Consider the following 18,069-nt stretch of genomic DNA (forward strand, 5'->3'; position numbering starts at 1 on the left):
GGAACTAAATTGACTGATCTGTGTAATCCACTTAGAACTATGCCAGGCACAGCATAGGTGCTATGTCAGCATTAAATATTATTATTGTTGTGTACCTCATCACACCCCAACATCTTTGAGAGAATACCACTATCATATACTGAGCACCCGAGGGCCAGATCAAGTCACTTACACTTGACACGCAATTATTATTACCCTTTTTCAGGTAAGGAAACCAAGGTTCCAACATACAGGTTAAGTTAACCTGCGCAAGATTACAGACCGGACGGTTAACTTATCTTACCTCTTGTGGTAGACGGAAATCAAACTGAGGCCTGTGTGGCTCCGGAACCCAGCTTCACTTTGGAGCCCCCAGACTCAAAACTACCATCAGTACCAACCCAGTAACAAAACGCAATTGACCATGATCATACCAAGGTCCCGCTCAGTATTCTGCCTGGACATCCCAGGTTGGCTTGCATAAACTGGAGTTAATATAAGGCTACCTGAACCCCATTAGGCAGGCAGTCTAGAAAATAGAAAACATCATGCGATATATTCCAAAGGTCAAAGTTAAAACTGGCTTCCTGGGCAGTATTCGCTGGCACTGCCATGAAACTAGCCTCCATGCAAACACCAGAGTACAATCAGAGACGTGCTTAACCGCATTGATACCGGCTTTTAAAAAGTCCCAGAGATGTCAACGACGCGACGCCTTGTCTGGCTGGGCAGTCAACAGCCAGAAAAAAGAGAAAGGTGGTCGACAGAAAGACCTCATTTACTTTTTTAAACAGCAAACCTTATTCCCTCCTCTTTCTGGCTTCAGTGTTCCATTTACTACTGTAGTTGCCTTTCCCTAGGCTAAAATAAAAAGGGGAGGGGCACAGGAAGATCGAGGGGCGCTCCCCTGGCAGCCGGCAGGGCGCTGCAACACCCACCAGAAGCAGGGACAGAGACCTACCTTCCCGGAGAGCCCAGCCCCGGAGGGCGTTTCCCCAGCGCCTGGACACTCGTCCCTCCCGGGTAAGCGGCTGCTGTCCTTGGCTTCAGTCAGGGCCGCTAGAATCGCATGCGCGTCCCCCCCTCCCAAAAAAGAAACCTCGTGTTTAGTTTCTCCCCCCACCTTCCCAGCAGTTCCGCCAAAAGGGCAAACACCAGGGCGACCGGTACGTCTTTAGGGCCACATTTAACTACGTCTCAAACGCCTGCAGGAGGAAGGGCGAACACTGGAGGGAAGAGGGGCGGGGGAGGTATGGAGCGCGATGGGGGGTTGGGGGGCGCCCTTGCAGGGAAGATCGTCACCCTCCCAGTGCAACGACCGCCGCGACGCTCCAGCAAAGGCTGAGGCCGTTGACGCGGGGAGGGGACATCACCGAGGCTCAGGGCACAACTGGGGGTCCCCGGGGCCGGCTCCTCCTGCTGCCCCCACGTCCGGGACCGTCGGGGCAATGGCGCAAAGCTCCGCTTCCACCCCACCCCCCCAGCGACAACAGCCACGGTGACAAAATGGCAGCCCGGCGCCTGGCAGTCGTGCCACAGGCTAGCAGGCCCCTGGAGGCCGCCTCTGCCCCCCAATAACATCTCGGCGCCCTTCGGGCTCGGCCTCGGGTGGGCCTGGCCGTTAAGAAAATAATCATAATAAATAAAACACCTCGAGTTCCAAACCGGCTCGAGGAGCCAAAAGGCCCGCCCGGGGGCCAGCCGGGCGCGCCCGCACCCTGGCCCGCGCGTACGAAGCCGGGCCTCTCCGGCGCCGGCCGGCCGGCCAGCGCCCCGCGTCGCATGGAGCCCGGCGCCCGCACTCGGAGCCCCGCGCTCGGCGCCCGCCGCGCCGTGGGGGAGGGGCGGGGCGGGCCGCGAGAGACCCGGGAAACATGGCTGCTCGTCCTATTTCGGCGTCGCGGCGTGGCCACCAACCCCCGGATCGGAGTTGGGAGAGGCTCCGAAGGTGGGTGTGTGGGGGCCCCGGGGAAGCGCGGCGGGGAGGGGCGCAGGGGGCGATCTCCGGGAGCTGTTTGTCTTAAGAACGTCTTAAAAAAATAGTTCTCCTCCCCCAACCCCTTTTGTCCCTCATTAGCTAGCTTTCCCCCCCCCACCGCCCCAAAGGTGCAGAAAGTGCCCCCTCCATCCCCACCCGCGCCCCACCCCGCCTCAAGGCAGGGGGCAGGCGCGTGGGCAGGGAGACTCGGAGGCGAGGGGGCGAAGCGTGAGAAATCGCTCCCAGTTCGGCGCGGCGCGCTCCCCTCCCCCAGCACACACTCGGGGAAGTTTAAAGAGCCGGTTCGACCCGCTTTCGATCGCACTCCCAGTTGGCCCGCAGTGTGGATGGGGCTGGCCGGGTGGACCGCGCCTCCACGCTCACCCGCCGAGACCCCAGCCCGCTAACTGGGCGCCCTTCCCCCTCGCCACGGGGGCTTCCGGAGAGGACGCGGGAAGACCGCGGCTCCGGCCCCCTCCCTCCCACCACACCCAGCCCCCAAATCCACCGGCTCGGGGTCCCAGCTGGGATGAAACCGCCCGGAGAAAGACAAACCGCTGGCAAATTGTTAGCGGAAACTCTTGCCTTCTCCGGCAGCAACCCCCTCCCCTCGCCGCCCCACTCCCCGCCCTGCGCGCCATAAGGCACTGCACGTCTACAGTCCAGCTGCGTTATGATGGGGGGGGGGAGGTGGCACAAAAAGGATCTTGTTTTCAAAAGTCTCACTCAGGTTTGGGGGAGGAACTAGAGAAAAGAGGAAGCAAGGCCTCCCTGCGCCAGGGATTCGGGTTTTAACGGGCTGGAGGGGCGACAGTTCAGCGCGCAGTGCTATCCAAACTCCCAACTCTGGAACCCTCACCACCGCGGCTGGGTAGGGGGGTCCTCCGGCCAGCGCTCGCCTGGTCCCCCAGAGGGGCCACCGGAGAGTCGGCCAGCGTCTCCGCCCCAGACACGGGGTCTCCTCCGCTGAGCCGCCAACTCACATAAAACACTGTTTGAAGGCGAGAGGGAGACAGAAACGAACCGGAGCGTTCGAGTATCCCACCCTCACCTTCCCCCGCTTTGGGGGCTGGCTTTCGCCCGAGCTTCCCAGTTCGCATCCGTGTAAGTTTCCTCCGGGGGTACTCCCGCCGCTGCCCACTCAATAGCGGCGACCGAAGGCAAACTCCCGGCCAGGAGCTGCGTTTGCTCTGCCCGCAGAAATCTGGACCGCGCCAATACCCACCACGGGCACCAGCTCTGGGCAGCTTGCGTCCTGACAAAGTTTCCCATGCCCATTTATTAACCAGGCGACGAATGGCTGCCGAGGAACCCACCCTAGAGAAGGACGGGTCGGGGGGTCGGCGCCGGAGGCGCCAGCAGTCACAGGCTGGCATCTTAGGGAGGCCGGAAGGCGCAGGGGCGAGAGGGGACCGGGACACAGCCTTCGGGTAACTTGCAATAGCGATCGCTTGAGGTGAGGCGCGGGGATTATCCGTGCCTTGGCACGTTCGAGATTCCCTCCCCCCTCCCAATTTATCCTCCCTTCGGAAGGGAAGGAAGAAACATCAGCATCTGGCCCGAAGGTGGGGTGAAAAGAGTGAGGGAGAAAGAGGAGAGGAAGGGAGGCAGAGAAAGGGAGGGAGGGAGAGAAAGGGCGCGTTCACGAACACTACAAAGTTACAAATATGGCTCCCCCGTCTCTCGCCTCATCACTGCAAAGAAATGAAGACGCACTTTAAACTCGAGCCATTCCCAACTCCGCTGCAGCCCCCTCCCCACGCGCTCTCCCCGGGGGCCTCGGCCCACGTTTATCAGAAACTAAACCGGACTCGCGAAGCCCAAAACTTATTGTGTGTGTGCGAGCGAAGAGAGCGAGCGAGCAAGCGAGAGAGAAAGGGAGGGGGGAGGGGCGGGGGGGCATTCATTTATAAAATATAACCCCCCCTTTTTGTTGTTAAATCTAGGAGGCAGCCCCTCTCCTCCTCCTTCCTCGTTAATCTTTCCCCCAGACAGAGTCACGGGAGCAGCGAGCTCAGAGGGTTATTTTGCCTCATTCTCTCTGACCCAAACGCGTGCGCCCGCTGGCCCCCGATGGGTGCACACTCGCACGCACACTCTCGCACCCACATTCGCACACGCGGGAGCACACGCACAGGTAGTCATACACCAAGGGCAGCGGCGGCAGCAGCAGGAACATGCTCGGATGGCATTACAAGCCCCCAACCTTGCAATTCATTTGCAGTCCGATCCCCAAACCCACACCTCCCGGGCGTCCCCCCCTAAAAAAAAAAGTGTCTCCCCGCAACGCACAGACACACACACACACACACAAAGTAGGAGAATGGACCGACAGAGATATTTTTGGCAAATGCTCACATCAGAGGGCGTCCTGTTCCGCAGTTCCAAATGAATCCGTTTGTCCATGTCCATCTCTTGCGCTCTTTCTCTGCAGAGGCTCCCGCGCCGGCGGAATTCAATCAATAAACCCCGAACCCACGGCCGCGCGTTTTAGGACTTTGAAGGCTCAACCAGCTCCGCTCGGTTCTCGAGCCCCCAGCACCCGCGGCGCACACTAACCTGATCACCGTGGAGGCGGGATCTACGGCCCGGCGGATGAACGGCAGCAGCTTGAACCAATCGTTGCCGAGGGCCTCCGGGCAACAGCCAATGGTGGCAGCGGCGGGGGGGGCGAGGGACCAATGGGAAGGCTGCGCAGCCGGCCAGGGAGGCTCAGCCATTTGGTTGTGGTGCCTGAGACGGACCCCTTTAGATTTCGGGGCGGCAGAGGAGCGCGGCGGCTGCTCGGTGGCTGAGCGAGGGGGGTGGGCAGAATGGCGGGGGAAGGGAAGGTGACTGTGCCTCGAGGGCCGAGCCACCCGGCCTCGCCAGCCCGCCGCTGCCTCAGCGTTTGTCCGGGGGCGGGGCTGCAGGTGCGTTTTACCAGGGGGAGGGGCGCAGCGGGAGGGGTCGGGGTCCGGTCCTCGCCGGGCCGAGGGCTTCGCGGGGCCGCCCCGGGCCTCCCAGCGCCGTGCGGTGGGGTCATAGGAAGAGGTGGGCGGTGCGCGGTTTGGTGTCCGCGGTGTGCTGGGTGAGCGGGCGGATGAAAGGCTTGGAAAGGGGGAGGGTCAAGGGTGCAGTGGGGGGGAGGAGAGGGTCATTTTCTGGGTCGGGGGCAGAGTTGGTAGAGCGTGTTTGCTACCCCCCCATACCCCCCACCTCCTCCGCGGCCCCCCCTCTTCCCCACCGGGGCTGCGGCTCACAACCCGCGCGCCCTTTTGCCTCAAGCCTTGTTCTAGTACTGCCGCGGCCATCGCCGCCGCTCCAATAAATAAGTACATGAAAGCAAGATGCGCCCACCTTTGGGATGACTTACCTCGTGGTCTTGACCCTCTTCACGGAGGTACATTTCAGTTTGCTGTCATATGAGATCTGCTCAGCAGGAGCGATCACCAAGAGCCACCCACGATCTTGTTTACTCAATAAATGAAGACTATGGATTAAGAATTATTGTTGATACATTGAATGTTTAACAGTGAAAAAGGAAAGTTTTAGTAACTCCTGGTTTTCTGGACCAAACGATTTATGGACTTTATAAATCTAGTGAAAGAAAACGGCGCACAGTTTATTTTAATCGTCCATCTGAGTCATTTGCTTCAATCCGGGTTGCCAAAGAGGCTCTATTTGGAACACTTTCTCCAGGTTTTACGGTTTGCTGCCTTTGGGACTTTTTTTCAAATCACATTAGTTGTAAGAGACTTTAACGCCTTCATCCCCACTGGGTTACCACCTTATTGTGGCCAGGCCTAGGACCTCTTCGTGTACTAAACGGTTGCTTATGACTGTTAATAAATCATGGGGATTGTTGTCAACAAGACAAATATATCTTTACCCTTCCACATAACTATATTTCACTGCTTTTGTTTCTACACGTCTGTACTCTTGCCCATACACTCCAAGGTAATTTTTTCTTTTTGGGTACATTGTGTTTATTTTTCATGGACATAGGTTCAAGGGAGAGATAAAACAGTATATGTACTGCAAATTTGAAATACTGTTATATAACACCAATACAGTTTCATTCTTGAGCATATAAAGTTTAGGAGGAAATATAGAGTGACAGTGTAAATAAAAGGCACATACAGAAACTGTATACTGGGGAAGAAAATGTAGTAACTTTAATATTGTAACCAGATAGATTGCAAATGTAAAATCCTGCAGCTAAGCATTTTACTCAGTGAATTCTTTCAGATAAAATAGTAAGTGGAATTTGAAAAGTGATAATGCTTACTCCGAGTAGCTGGGAAATGCAAATGGAAGTGGTAAGTCATTGTTTTATTTCATCTAGGTATAAACAGTATAGAATATTGTATTTGCTTGTTGACTTAGTTGACACATTTGTCTTCCTCAGTTTTGTTAATCTTACGGAAGTCTTTATAGTTGGAATTTATTCTTTTTAAAAGTGTACCGGTTGCATTTATAAAACATACAGGGACCTCAAGTTACTTCTCTTTGGCAGTCAGTTCTTATTTCTGGTTAGAGGGTTTAAGGTTGTTTCAAAACAGAGCTGTTCATCACAGTCATATGATGTGTAGAATCTATGTAACATAGGAGTCCTGAAGTTCTGTCCTCTTTTGATGGTAAATGTTCATCGTCAGTTTAAATTTTACACCAGTTAAGTCCACACTGCTAGCAATGTTATTTGGGACAGTGCGTTTCCAGAGGAGTAATCCTTTAAAAGCCAGCCAATGAAATGCAGAGATGTTCCCCATCCAGCTCTGCTAAACAGAAGCAAATAACCTAACTCACTTTATCTTACAAAGACTGAAAAGGATGACTTGGAAGCCCAAACACCCCTTAAGTAGAGTACAGGAACAAATTAAAATTAGAATTGAAAAAAATTATGGCTTGATCACTAAGTCAAAATACTAAATTTAACAGTTATTTATAAAAGCATTTACCTCTACATATTTTGATAACAGCTTTTATATTATTGTTAGAAAATTGAAATAAGGCTTCACTGGATGTCGACATTTACAGAAGTGGAAATATCCAGAAAGTGTATATAACCAATTGAATTAATTTCCCATCTTTACAACATACTTTGAGAGAAGAGATTTCCCCTTTTACAAATAGATTTGTTTATAGTTTACTTCTCAGAAAATTTTAATGATTTTCATTATCAAAAGGAATTAGGAATATAACTCAGCTAAACTGAGCCATTTGCTCCATGCTACTTGACCAAACATTAAAAAATGAAAAAGCTTCATATTACTTTACAGAGTGGCTTTTTAAATTACATTTCATTGCATATTATAGTAGTAAATAAATGCTCTGAATGGCTCTGAATAGCAGAGGATATACAGTAAGAAAAGCCCTATACCAAAGAATCTTGGCTAAATTTTTATAAGGATTGAGAACAGGGTGAGTTCCTAATTGCAGAGTGATTCTACAATGGAAGTTAGGTTATGAAAGACCGAGAGTCTGTAACCTCTGGAAATGGATTTGATTCACACTGAGAAGAATAAATGAGATACGTTGAAAGCTTTGAGCCCCTAGGGAGAAAGATGGTCTTCAGGTAAGGAAAGACCTTTCTGCCTTCTAGAATATTTTTCTTCAGGAACTATTCCAAGCAAATGAGCAGCCTATCTTGTTCTCTAAAACGTATGAGCAATGGGTATCTTAGCCTCTTGATACATGCTGGAAAGTACTGTTATATAAATAACCCACATTGATTCTGCTGCCATTTTAGTTCCTTTGATCTTGTTTGGTCTCAAAGATGGAGACTCTTTGGTTAGCATCCTTTTTATGAGTTGAACTAAAGTATTCACAGTTCAACATTTTGTTCCTCAGCTTAAATCATATACTCTGTATAAACAGCTTTAGAAATGTAGAATCTTCTTTTGAAATCCATGGTCACAAATAGGAAGACTGCTGCATTTTAATTTGAATAAGCAAAGGAATGTTAAGGCCCAGGTTCTAAAATGTTAACTCTTCTTAATTCTTTGGCTTAATAAAGCATTGGCTAGTTTTATTTTTTTTAATTATTGAATAGTTATCAATGGGTTGGTCGTGGAGAAAAAGCACTGTTACATAAAAAGTCATGTGATTATAAAAACTAATAAAAACTCTTAAAAGCAGTTTAAAGATGGTTTATTTTGAAAGGAAAAGAAATTACAAAGTTGTTTGGAAATCACTAGAAGTTTCATGAATCAGTTTCTGAAATATATTTATTAAAGATAATTTGGAGATAGCAAGAAGAGAGCTTTTTTAACATTCACCGGAAAGAAAACCAGAGCTCTTAAGCTCTTACTTTCAGTATTAAAATATGGCTATAAAGGAAAAAAAAATAGTTGCCATAAAGGCAGATAACAGGATAAAGAGTCATAGAACAGAAATGTGACTAAAGGAAATTAGGTTGAAAAAACAAATGCAATTTATTTAGAATCTACTAATTTGTTTTCATCTATATGGGGTAGAAGTTACCTCTGAACAAAAGAGGACTAACATCTATTAAGACACAAGAGGTAGAAAAGACTTTATAAAGATGTTTAATATATTTGCACCTATTTATAATTTTAAGCATATACAGTAAAATTGTACTCAGATTATCTAATGGCAGTTTTTATTTGTACCTATAAGTAATTACCTTTTAAAATACATATACAACTCTCTTTTTAATTAGAGGTCAATTGAATGCATTCTGAGAAGTCAGTCATTTTTAAATGTATTTCTACTTGAAATACTAGGTTTCCCGGAGAGTATACCTATACTTAAAACTTTTTTTAAAATTCTGAATGCCAGCAACTTAAATATAAAAAGTATGCCTTCATTATCACATGATCAAGCAAGATAGCCAAGTTTGGTGTTTAAAGACCTAACCAAGTAGAGGAACATGTGCTTTACTATGGATTGTTTTTCTGTTCCAAGAATTTACCTGAAATCATTTTATATGACTTCCTGTGTATGAAAATTATACCACTTCTACATATATTTACTCAAAGGCAATTTGATAAAGTGTGACAAATATTTTTTACCAAGCTGGCCCAACTCATTATGTCTGCATTCACGTTCATGTGGAGAAGCTCTGCTATATAAGAGGCAGAATAACAAGCAAATAAGCAAGCTGGTCATAGTGTGATAGCACTTTTTATAATACCTTAATGAAAAAAAACAGTATATTCATATGCCCAGGAAAAAAGTCAGGGAGGGTATGCATCAGAAAATGTTTAAAATTTTTTACAAAGGTTCTCTATGGGTGATGGAGTTACAGTGTTTTTCGGTTTGTCTGCATTTTCTAAGTTTTTCAGTTGATAAATGACTTTGCAATAAGAAAAAAATTACATTTAATGGAAAAATACAGGTATAGCAGATTTGGGGATGTTTGTGCCAGTTGGGATTCTTGGTTGAAGACAAAAGAAACTCCCTGATCGATGCAGCAGAAAATTTCTCATCAGGCTACTATAGAACCAAAGAACAAATCCCAGAAAAGAGCAGGGAACGGGAGGCTGCCCAATCTAAAGTGGCCAAGATGGTGCTGCAGGCACAGCCTGCGAGGACCCCACAACTCGAGGGCCATGTCTAAGCTGTGGACTCTGCACCACCCCCTTGCCACAAATGATCTCAGGCACTTCCATTTTCGCATCACTCCCTCAAGGTTCAAATGCTCTTGGCAGAAACATTTGCAGATGCCCCAGCTGTCAGGAAAAAAGATTATCTGCCCCCTTTAGCGGCTCCAGTGAGATGTGTGACCCTGCCTCCTATCTATTTTAGGATCTGCCCCCTAAAAGTATTCTGATGCTAGGTCACCAAAAGCAAAATCCACTGAAGTGTTCTGATTAAACAGTAATGTGAAGGTTTCCTAATCATCCAAATTATCCGTCTTAGATCCTCTCTGGCTCCCTACTACTTACCAGGAAGGGACTTGTGGTCTGAACGTTCGTGTTCCTACCCTCAAAATTCACATACTGAAATCCTAATCCCCAAGGTGATGCTATTAAGAGGTGACTAGGTCATGAGGGTGGAGCTCTCAGGATTGAGATTAGTGCCCTTATTAAGTGTTCCCAGCGCTTCCACCATGTGAGGACATAGCAAGAAGTCTGCAGCCAGAAAGGGGCCTTCACTGACCATGCTGGCACCTGATCTCAGACTTCCAGTCTCCAGAACTGAAAAATGAATAATTTTTTAAATTTGTAAACCATCCAATCTTGTATTTTGTTATAGTAGCCCAAAAAAACTGTTAAGGCTGCATCACCTACTTTAGGATCAACCTAAGATAGAGCTAGTGTCTTCTTCCTTTTACATGCTTCCTTTTCTAAGTTCTGGCCAAAAGAAATAATTTATTTTTGTTGGTATCAATGAATACTTAAAGCAGAGCAGTCATAAGGGATACACTAAAGATAGGGATAATCTACATGTTATATTTCATGAATAAATGCACATTTCTCTGAATATGAAGTAATAGGAGATCTTTATATATTTAAGTATTGTTGCTGATGGGTTTCTGTCTGCTACTCTGAGCACATGTTCAGACTCCAAGTGCAGAACTAAGCTGAAGGGTATGAGATTTTTTGTAAAAATTTATTGGGAGTAGGCAATCGGTCAGAGGCTAAGTAAGGGTTCATTAAAGGATGCAGTCACTTTAAGGACAAGTTTGAAGAAAAAATGCTGACAGCGAAAGAAATGCAAAAACCACAGACACGTCAAAGAGGCCCATGTTCCAGGGAACAAAAGGTCATAAAGGACCTGCTTATAGAGAACATGTTAATCCTGGGATACTGTTCTCTTTCCTCTTGCTCCCCATCATTTCAGATCACAGCTTAGACTGCTTTTCAGCTAGAAAAAGCAAATGCTATCCTTGCAAGGACTCTGAACAATGTTACAGGAATTCAACTGTTTTCTTGCTTAAAAACTATTAAAATATGGTTTAACTGTTAACATGAACAGAAGTTCCCATAATGGCAATAACTTCTCTCCAGAGATGCAGGGCTAAATATCTGTTCATTGATACACAAAATGCAATTCACGACCCAACTGATTTATTTATTAAATTTTAACTTTTACTCATAAGATTTAATGCAAATTGTGGCAGACTGCTAATTGTTCAACAAAAATTTATGTCTTCTTCCGGGACGCAAAGCTTGCCTATGCTTCCCCGTGGCCCTTCCTGGTTATATTGGGCCATGTGACTGAACTCTAGTCAGTGGAGTGTGAGAAGTGATGTTTACCACTTTGAGGCCTGAAATCATTGCATGCTGAGATGGAGTTGACAGAGTGACCTTCAAAGCCATGTTTTGTCCATGAGGGTGGAACCTCCCTCAGCCTGGGTCTCCGAGGGGGGCCATTCTACCAAACCGATTTACTTGCTCCTCGAGATGACCTGTGACCAAGATAGAAACTTTTTCTCTGCTGTACCATTACATGTTTGAGTCTGTTTATACTGTGACCTATGCTAACTAATACACATTAAGGGTTTTTTTTTTCAGTCTTAGTTTTCCATTCCTTTATGATTTTGTAGGTGACTTGTATATTTTGAATATTTATTATTGTATTTGCAATATATGTTTGAATTACAGGTTCTTAGGAATACCGTAAAACAGAGATAAAAGGATTATATTAAGTAAGTACTTAATGAAGAAGATTATTGTAAGAGAGTCTATATAACTGACACACAAATATATCTTTCCCCCAGTTTAGTGCTTGGCTCATAGTAAGTGTAAAATAAATATCTGTTGTCTTGTTAATAAATGAGCCTCCCTCCTGAGCTTCAGACTGACATTTCAGTCGCTCATGGGACATTTCCAAACAGCTCTCCTACAAGACTATCCACAGAACATTTCCCAAACTAAAATCTCACTTCTTAGCCTTGAATCAGCTCCAGTCTCCATCATGTCTAAATTGACTCTGTGCCCGTTGTTCCCAGGCTTCTGGCTTTTTTTCACCAATGTTTCCCAAAAGAGTGTTTTAAGGACCAACATAGGATTGCCAACTTTTAATTTTGCCAGATAAAAACTTTATGGCTAATACACACATACGTGTTTGTGTGTGTGTGTATCACATTTTTCATATCCATTCATCTTTTCCATGTTTTTGTTACTGTAAATAATGCTGCAATGAACAATGTAGAGAGTCTACATAAAACTAAATTTATTTAATGTAAAGGACTTTCCTATATCCTGAAGTTGAGTCTTCCCTACATTATTAATTTTACATTGTCCGAGATTTCTACTCAAGGAATTGGAAACCTCTAGACCAGCAGTGGCTCTGAGGTCCTGATATCAGATGAATGTGTCTGAGCTCTAGTCGTAGTGCTTCTCTTATCAACAACAGCCTCTGGTTCCCAGTGGCCTACACTCCCAATCTGGTACTTAAACTCCCAAAAAAGGTGACTCCCTACTACCTTCCCATTGATATCTCTCATTTCCAGACAAATCAGACCTTCTGCTATTCCCATCATTTCTATCTTTGACTATATGATTCTCTCAGCTTATATACCCTTTCCTTTTTTCCCCACCAGTCAAAATCCTACGCAGAGTTTAACACCAACTTTGATACCACTGCCTTCATGAAACCTTTTATGTTGCACCCAAACAAGTAAGATTGTTCTTCTCCTTGAACTTTCATAACATTATAAAGGGTACCAAAGGGCCACTTACTGCCATGTACTCTATTTACCCCTCCTACAATAAATCCTTGAAGATAAGAATAGGAGTTGACGTGTGTCACCCCTGCATTATGTGAACATTAAATATTCAAGATATATTTAATGATAAATAAATGATTTAAACATAATAGACACCCTACTTTAAAAAGTTCCTTTCAAACATTTAAATAACTTTAATCTTCAACATCAAGTAAACAACAATAAGGTATTGGGGACAGGATTGTTAAATAACTTCTTTATTCTATCCAACATGAGGGAAACAAAAATTTTTGTTCCTATGACCATAATTCAGAAGCTTTTCTACTATATTTTAGTCTTGTACCCAGGAGTTGTTTTGTCCTTTATTTTAGGCTCCTACCCAGAGATTGAATTGTTTAAAAGGCAATTTGTAGGAGAGATGGGGCTTACAGAGCTCACTAACTCTAATTTTGAGTCTATGCAATTTTCAGTGAAGGTACACAATATTTATTGCTTTAGGTTTTGAATTCATCAAAATGCAAGAAGGAATGAGATGATAAAGTTCAAAGACCTAAAACCACAGAACTCCCAGAAGAAAATGGTAAACTCATTGACATTGATCTTGGCAATGGTATTTTGGATTTCACACCAAAAGCAAAGGCAACAAAAGCAAAAATAAACAGGTGGGACTACACAAAACTAGAAAGCTGCGTCTGCACAGCAAAGGAAACCATCAACAAAATGGAAAGGCAACCTACAGAACAGGAGAAAATATTTGACAATCATGTATCTGGTAAGGGGATGATATAAAAAATATAAAGAACTCATACAACTCTATAACAAAAAACCAAACAATCCAATTTAAAAATGGGCAGTGGAACTGAACAGACATTTTTCGAAAGAAGATACATAAATGGCCAACAGGTACATGAAAAAAATGCTCAACATCACTAATCTTCAGGAAAATGTCACTCAAAACCACAATGAGATATCACCTCACACCTGTAAGAATGGCTATTACCAAAAAGACAAGAGATAACAAGTGCTGGTGAGGATGTGGAGAAAAGGGAACCCTTGTGCACTATTGATGGGAATGTACTTTGGTGCAGCCACTATGGAAAAATGGTATGGCGTTTTCCTCAAAAAATTGAAAATGGAACTACTATATGATTCAGCAACTCCACTTCTGGGTATACATCTGAAGAAAACAAAATTAGTATCTTGAAAAGATATGTGTACCCCCCACCCTACCATGTTCACTGCAGCATTATACAATAGCCAAGATATGAAATAACCTAAGTATTCATCAATGGGTGAATGCATAAAGAAAATGTGAGCCATAAAATAGCCATTAAATGGAAGGAAATTGTACCATTAGCAACAACAATGGTGAACCTTGAGGGCTAAGTGAAATAAGTCAGAGAAACACAAATACTGTAAGATCTCACATGCAGAATCTTAAAAAAACAAACCAGGTACAGAGAATAGATTGGTGGTTGCCAGGGGTGGGTGGGGGACAAAAATGGGTGAAGGTGGTCAAAAGGTACAAACTCATTATAAGTATGTCCTGGAGATGTAATGTACAGCATGGTGACTAAAGTGAATGATACTGTATCATATATTTGGAAGTTCCTAAGATTGTAGATCTTGAAAGTTCTCATCACACACAAAAAAGTCAACTATTTGTGGTAATGGATGTTAACATATTGTGGGGATGGATGTTAACTTACTGTGGTAACCATTTTGCAGGCTACACATACATCAAATCATGTTGTACACCTGAAATGAATACAATGTTCTATGTAAACTATATTTTAATAAATCTAGTAAAAACATTAAAAAAAATTTTTAAGGAATGAGATGACAAAGCTCATCTATTTTAGTTTTATTTAACAATTGGGAGAAATCTGAGCACTTGTACATCCATGTTCTATCTTTTGACTTAAGAAATCTTAACTTTTTGTCTGTAATGGTCTATAAACATGAAAATCGATATGTAAATGTTTTTGTATTACTCCAATTATGTGAATAGAAAATTTAGAAAAGATTAGGATGAGTATATTTTATTACGCTATTTTTTTATGGAAGATGTGAAAATAAAGGACAGAACTCTATACAAATATAAGACTTTTGATTTGGACTTCAAATTTGAGTGGGAGCTCTTGGTAACAGGCTCTTTATGTTTAGCCTTAGTATAGCTAGGGAGAAGAAAAACATAATGATTCCTTAAATCCATTCCTTTTAAAAAATGAATCTCTTGGGAATGGAAATTAGTTCAACCATTATGGAAAGCAGTATGGAGGTTCCTCAAAAAGCTCAAAATAGAAAAACCATTTGACCCAGGAATTCCACTTTTAGGAATTTACCCTACAAATGCAGCAGCCCAGTTTGAAAAAGACATATGCACCCCTATGTTTATTGCAGCACTATTTACAATAGCCAAGAAATGCAAGCAACCTAAGTGTCCATCAGTAGATGAATGGATAAAGAAGATGTGGTACATATACACAATGGAATATTATTCAGCCATAAGAAGAAAACAAATCCTACCATTTGCAACAACATGGATGGAGCTAGAGGGTATTATTATGCTCAGTGAAATAAGCCAAGCAGAGAAAGACAAATACCAAATAATTTCACTCATCTGTGGAGTATAAGAACAAAGAAAAACTGAAGGAACAAAACAGCAGCAGAATCACAGAACCCAAGAATGGACTAACAGTTACCAAAGGGAAAGGGACTGGGGAGGATGGGTGGGAAGGGAGGGATAAGGGGGAAAAAGAAAGGGAGCATTACAATCAGCATGTATAATGTGTAGGGGGGCCATGGGGAGGGCTGTGCAACACAGAGAAGACAAGTAGTGATTCTACAGCATCTTACTACACTGATGGACAGTGCCTGTAATGGGATTTGTGGGGGGAACTTGGTGGAGGGGGGACCCTAGTAAACAATGTTCTTCATGTAATTGTAGATTAATGATAACAAAATTTAAGAAAATGAACCTCTTGACTTCAGCTCCAGTTATGACTGAGTACCTTTAGTAATGAGTAACTGAACTTGGCTCCCCTTACTGCTGTGAACAACAATAAAAGCTACACAAATTGTGTAAAATACTAATTGCAGGCACTGGACAGCAACCAAAGCAGAATATTGCCTTTCAACAAAGGAAAGCACATTAGGTCTGTCTCACATTCATCCCAGCATGTGGATATGAGCCCAGGCGGAAAGCAGCAGGGTCTCTGGGCAGAGGAAACAGACCAGAGTTCAGGCCTGCTGGCACAGCCGTGTTTGGAGGGCAAAGTGCCTCAGAGGAGGGAGCTGCACAGAAGGAACCCTCCAAAACTGCATGCAACTTCCCTCAGGTAGTTGGCCCACTGTTAGGATGTGTACGAGCAAGGCAAGACTCCAGGAGACCTAGCAGAGAACAGTCTGGAAGGCTGAGAGCTGAACAGAGATTTCAGAGGTTTCAAAATAATGGGAAGACATGAGAGGTTAGGCCCAGCCTAATGGAAAATGTATAAACCTTCATAAATACCTAGAATTTAATGAAGACCCCAGAAAGGCTACATAAGATTAAGGACCATGAATTAGCAGTGTTACCAGTAGGAGTAAGGACTAAAATAGACACTTGATGCCAGAACAAGACTCAAAACTCAGAGGAAGGCAATATAATCTAGACCCTCTTCACTGTATCAACCACTATGTTAACCAACACACACAACCACTGGACATGCAAAGAAAAAAGAAAAAAACCCAACCAAATCATCAGATAAAATAGTAAGACTCAGATGAATCAGATATTAGAGTTAGACAAAAGTTTCAAAGTAACTAAAATTAGTATCTTAAGGAATTAGAGAAAAGATGGACAAAGTGGATGAAAATTTATGAACAGGAATCAAATGGGCATTTTAGAAATGCAAATCGAAATATTTGAAATTAGGAACTATTTCGTTATAGCACCAGTGAAGGTTCGAGGAGTCAAATAAAATATTTAAACTGAACACAGAAGGAAAAAAATAATGAAAAAGAACAAAGTATGAAAGCAGTGTGGGCCAGGCAAAAGGCCTAACATACACGTAATTGGAGTCTAAGAAGAAGAAGAGGAGAGACAGGACATAAGCAATATTGAAAAAATAATGACTGAGGAAAGTTTTAATCTAATGAATGCTAAAACTCACAGGTTCAAAAAGTTTCACAAGCAGCAAGCAGGATAATAAAAGAAAACCACATCTAAGCACACTAGTCTAACTCCTGAAAACTTAAGCAAAAAAGAACATTTTTAAAGCAGCCAGAAAAAAAGATACAGTATCTCCTGGGGAAACAACAATAAAGATAATAGTTGATACCTTAACAAAAATCTATGAACCTGAAAGAAGATGGAATAGCATCTTCAAAACTGCTGAAAAGAAAACAAAACTAAACTAAGCCTGCCAACCTAGAATTCTATAATTTTACAGAACTGCATAATTCTGGAATTATAAATTGTAAAATATTCTGGATTATAAGGAAAATGAAACCTATCAAAACTTGTGAAACACAGCTAAAGTAATATCTAACAATAAATGTATAGATCTAAAAGTATATATATTAGCAAAGAAGAATGGTTATAAATAAATAATCCAAGTTCCCAAAGCATGAAGTTAGAAAAAGAACTTCAAAGAAAGTCCAAAGCAAACAGAAAAAAGGAAATAATAAAAATATGATCAGAAATCAGTAAAATAGAATACATATGTATAATAGGGTACATTTTATGAAATTATTTGAAATTAATAAAATTGAAAAATACCCTAGCAAGACAATGATTGAATAAGAAAACAGAAAACAAAATACCAATGTCAAGAATGAGATATTATTAATAACTTTATGCTCATGAATATGGGTATTTAGATTACTGGATAAATTCCTTGAATTATACAACTTACCAAAATATAATCAAGAAGAAATAAACCTGAATGGTCCTACATCAATTAAGGAAATTGAAATTCTAATAAACCTTTCCACAAAATAAGTTCAAGCACAGATGGAATTCTATCATGTAAAATGAAGAAAAGATACTAATTTTACACAAATTCTCTCAACAAATAGAGAATAAGAGAATCTTTCCCAAAGCATTTATGAGATCAATATAACCTGAATATAAAACTTGACAAGGATATAAAAAAAAGGAAAATTACAGACCAGTATCTTTCATGAACATGTGTACAATAATTCTAAACAAAATTTAGCAAGAGTCATCTATTCCAGGATTGCAAAGGCAGTTTATCATTAGAAAAATCAATGAAATTTGCCACAATCAAGTAATGGTGAAAACCTATAACATTCAGTAGATTCAGAAAAAGCATTTGATAAAAGTGAGCATCAGTTTATAATTAAAAGTGGGATGAGTTCACAAACTCAAACTGGGATGGAACTTCCTTACCCTGATAAAAGGTATTTAAGAAAATCCTACAGCCAACATTATATGATTGTGGTGAAATACTGAAAGATATTGCCCTAAAACCAGGAAAAGGCA

At 43.1% G+C, this 18,069-nt stretch overlaps 1 protein-coding gene and 1 long non-coding RNA gene across 7 annotated transcripts in view; one reads left to right on the forward strand and one right to left on the reverse strand.

The window, feature by feature from the left end:
- ANP32A (acidic nuclear phosphoprotein 32 family member A) overlaps positions 1 to 4,502 on the reverse strand; it is a 37,112-nt gene extending 32,610 nt beyond the window's left edge. For both annotated transcript variants that reach the window (XR_012120758.1, XM_017681199.3), the window contains exon 1: positions 4,316 to 4,502. Coding sequence is in view for 1 of the 2 variants with exons in the window: in XM_017681199.3 (XP_017536688.1) it covers positions 4,316 to 4,369 (54 nt within the window). In the remaining variant the exon portion in view is untranslated. The remainder of the gene's footprint in view (positions 1 to 4,315) is intronic.
- On the forward strand, positions 1,777 to 14,604 carry LOC118970867 (uncharacterized). 5 transcript variants are annotated; one of them, XR_012120760.1, is made up of 4 exons: positions 1,777 to 1,927; positions 4,392 to 4,869; positions 12,453 to 12,529; positions 13,077 to 14,604. It is a non-coding gene; the product is annotated as an uncharacterized lncRNA (long non-coding RNA). The 5 variants fall into 5 exon arrangements; XR_005059025.2 differs by having other exon boundaries at positions 1,796 to 1,927; positions 4,392 to 11,555; XR_012120759.1 differs by having other exon boundaries at positions 12,453 to 14,604.
- The last annotated feature ends 3,465 nt before the right edge of the window (positions 14,605 to 18,069 follow it).

Source organism: Manis javanica, chromosome 8 (genome assembly GCF_040802235.1).
Source record: "Manis javanica isolate MJ-LG chromosome 8, MJ_LKY, whole genome shotgun sequence".
Classification (NCBI taxonomy): Eukaryota; Metazoa; Chordata; class Mammalia; order Pholidota; family Manidae; genus Manis; species Manis javanica.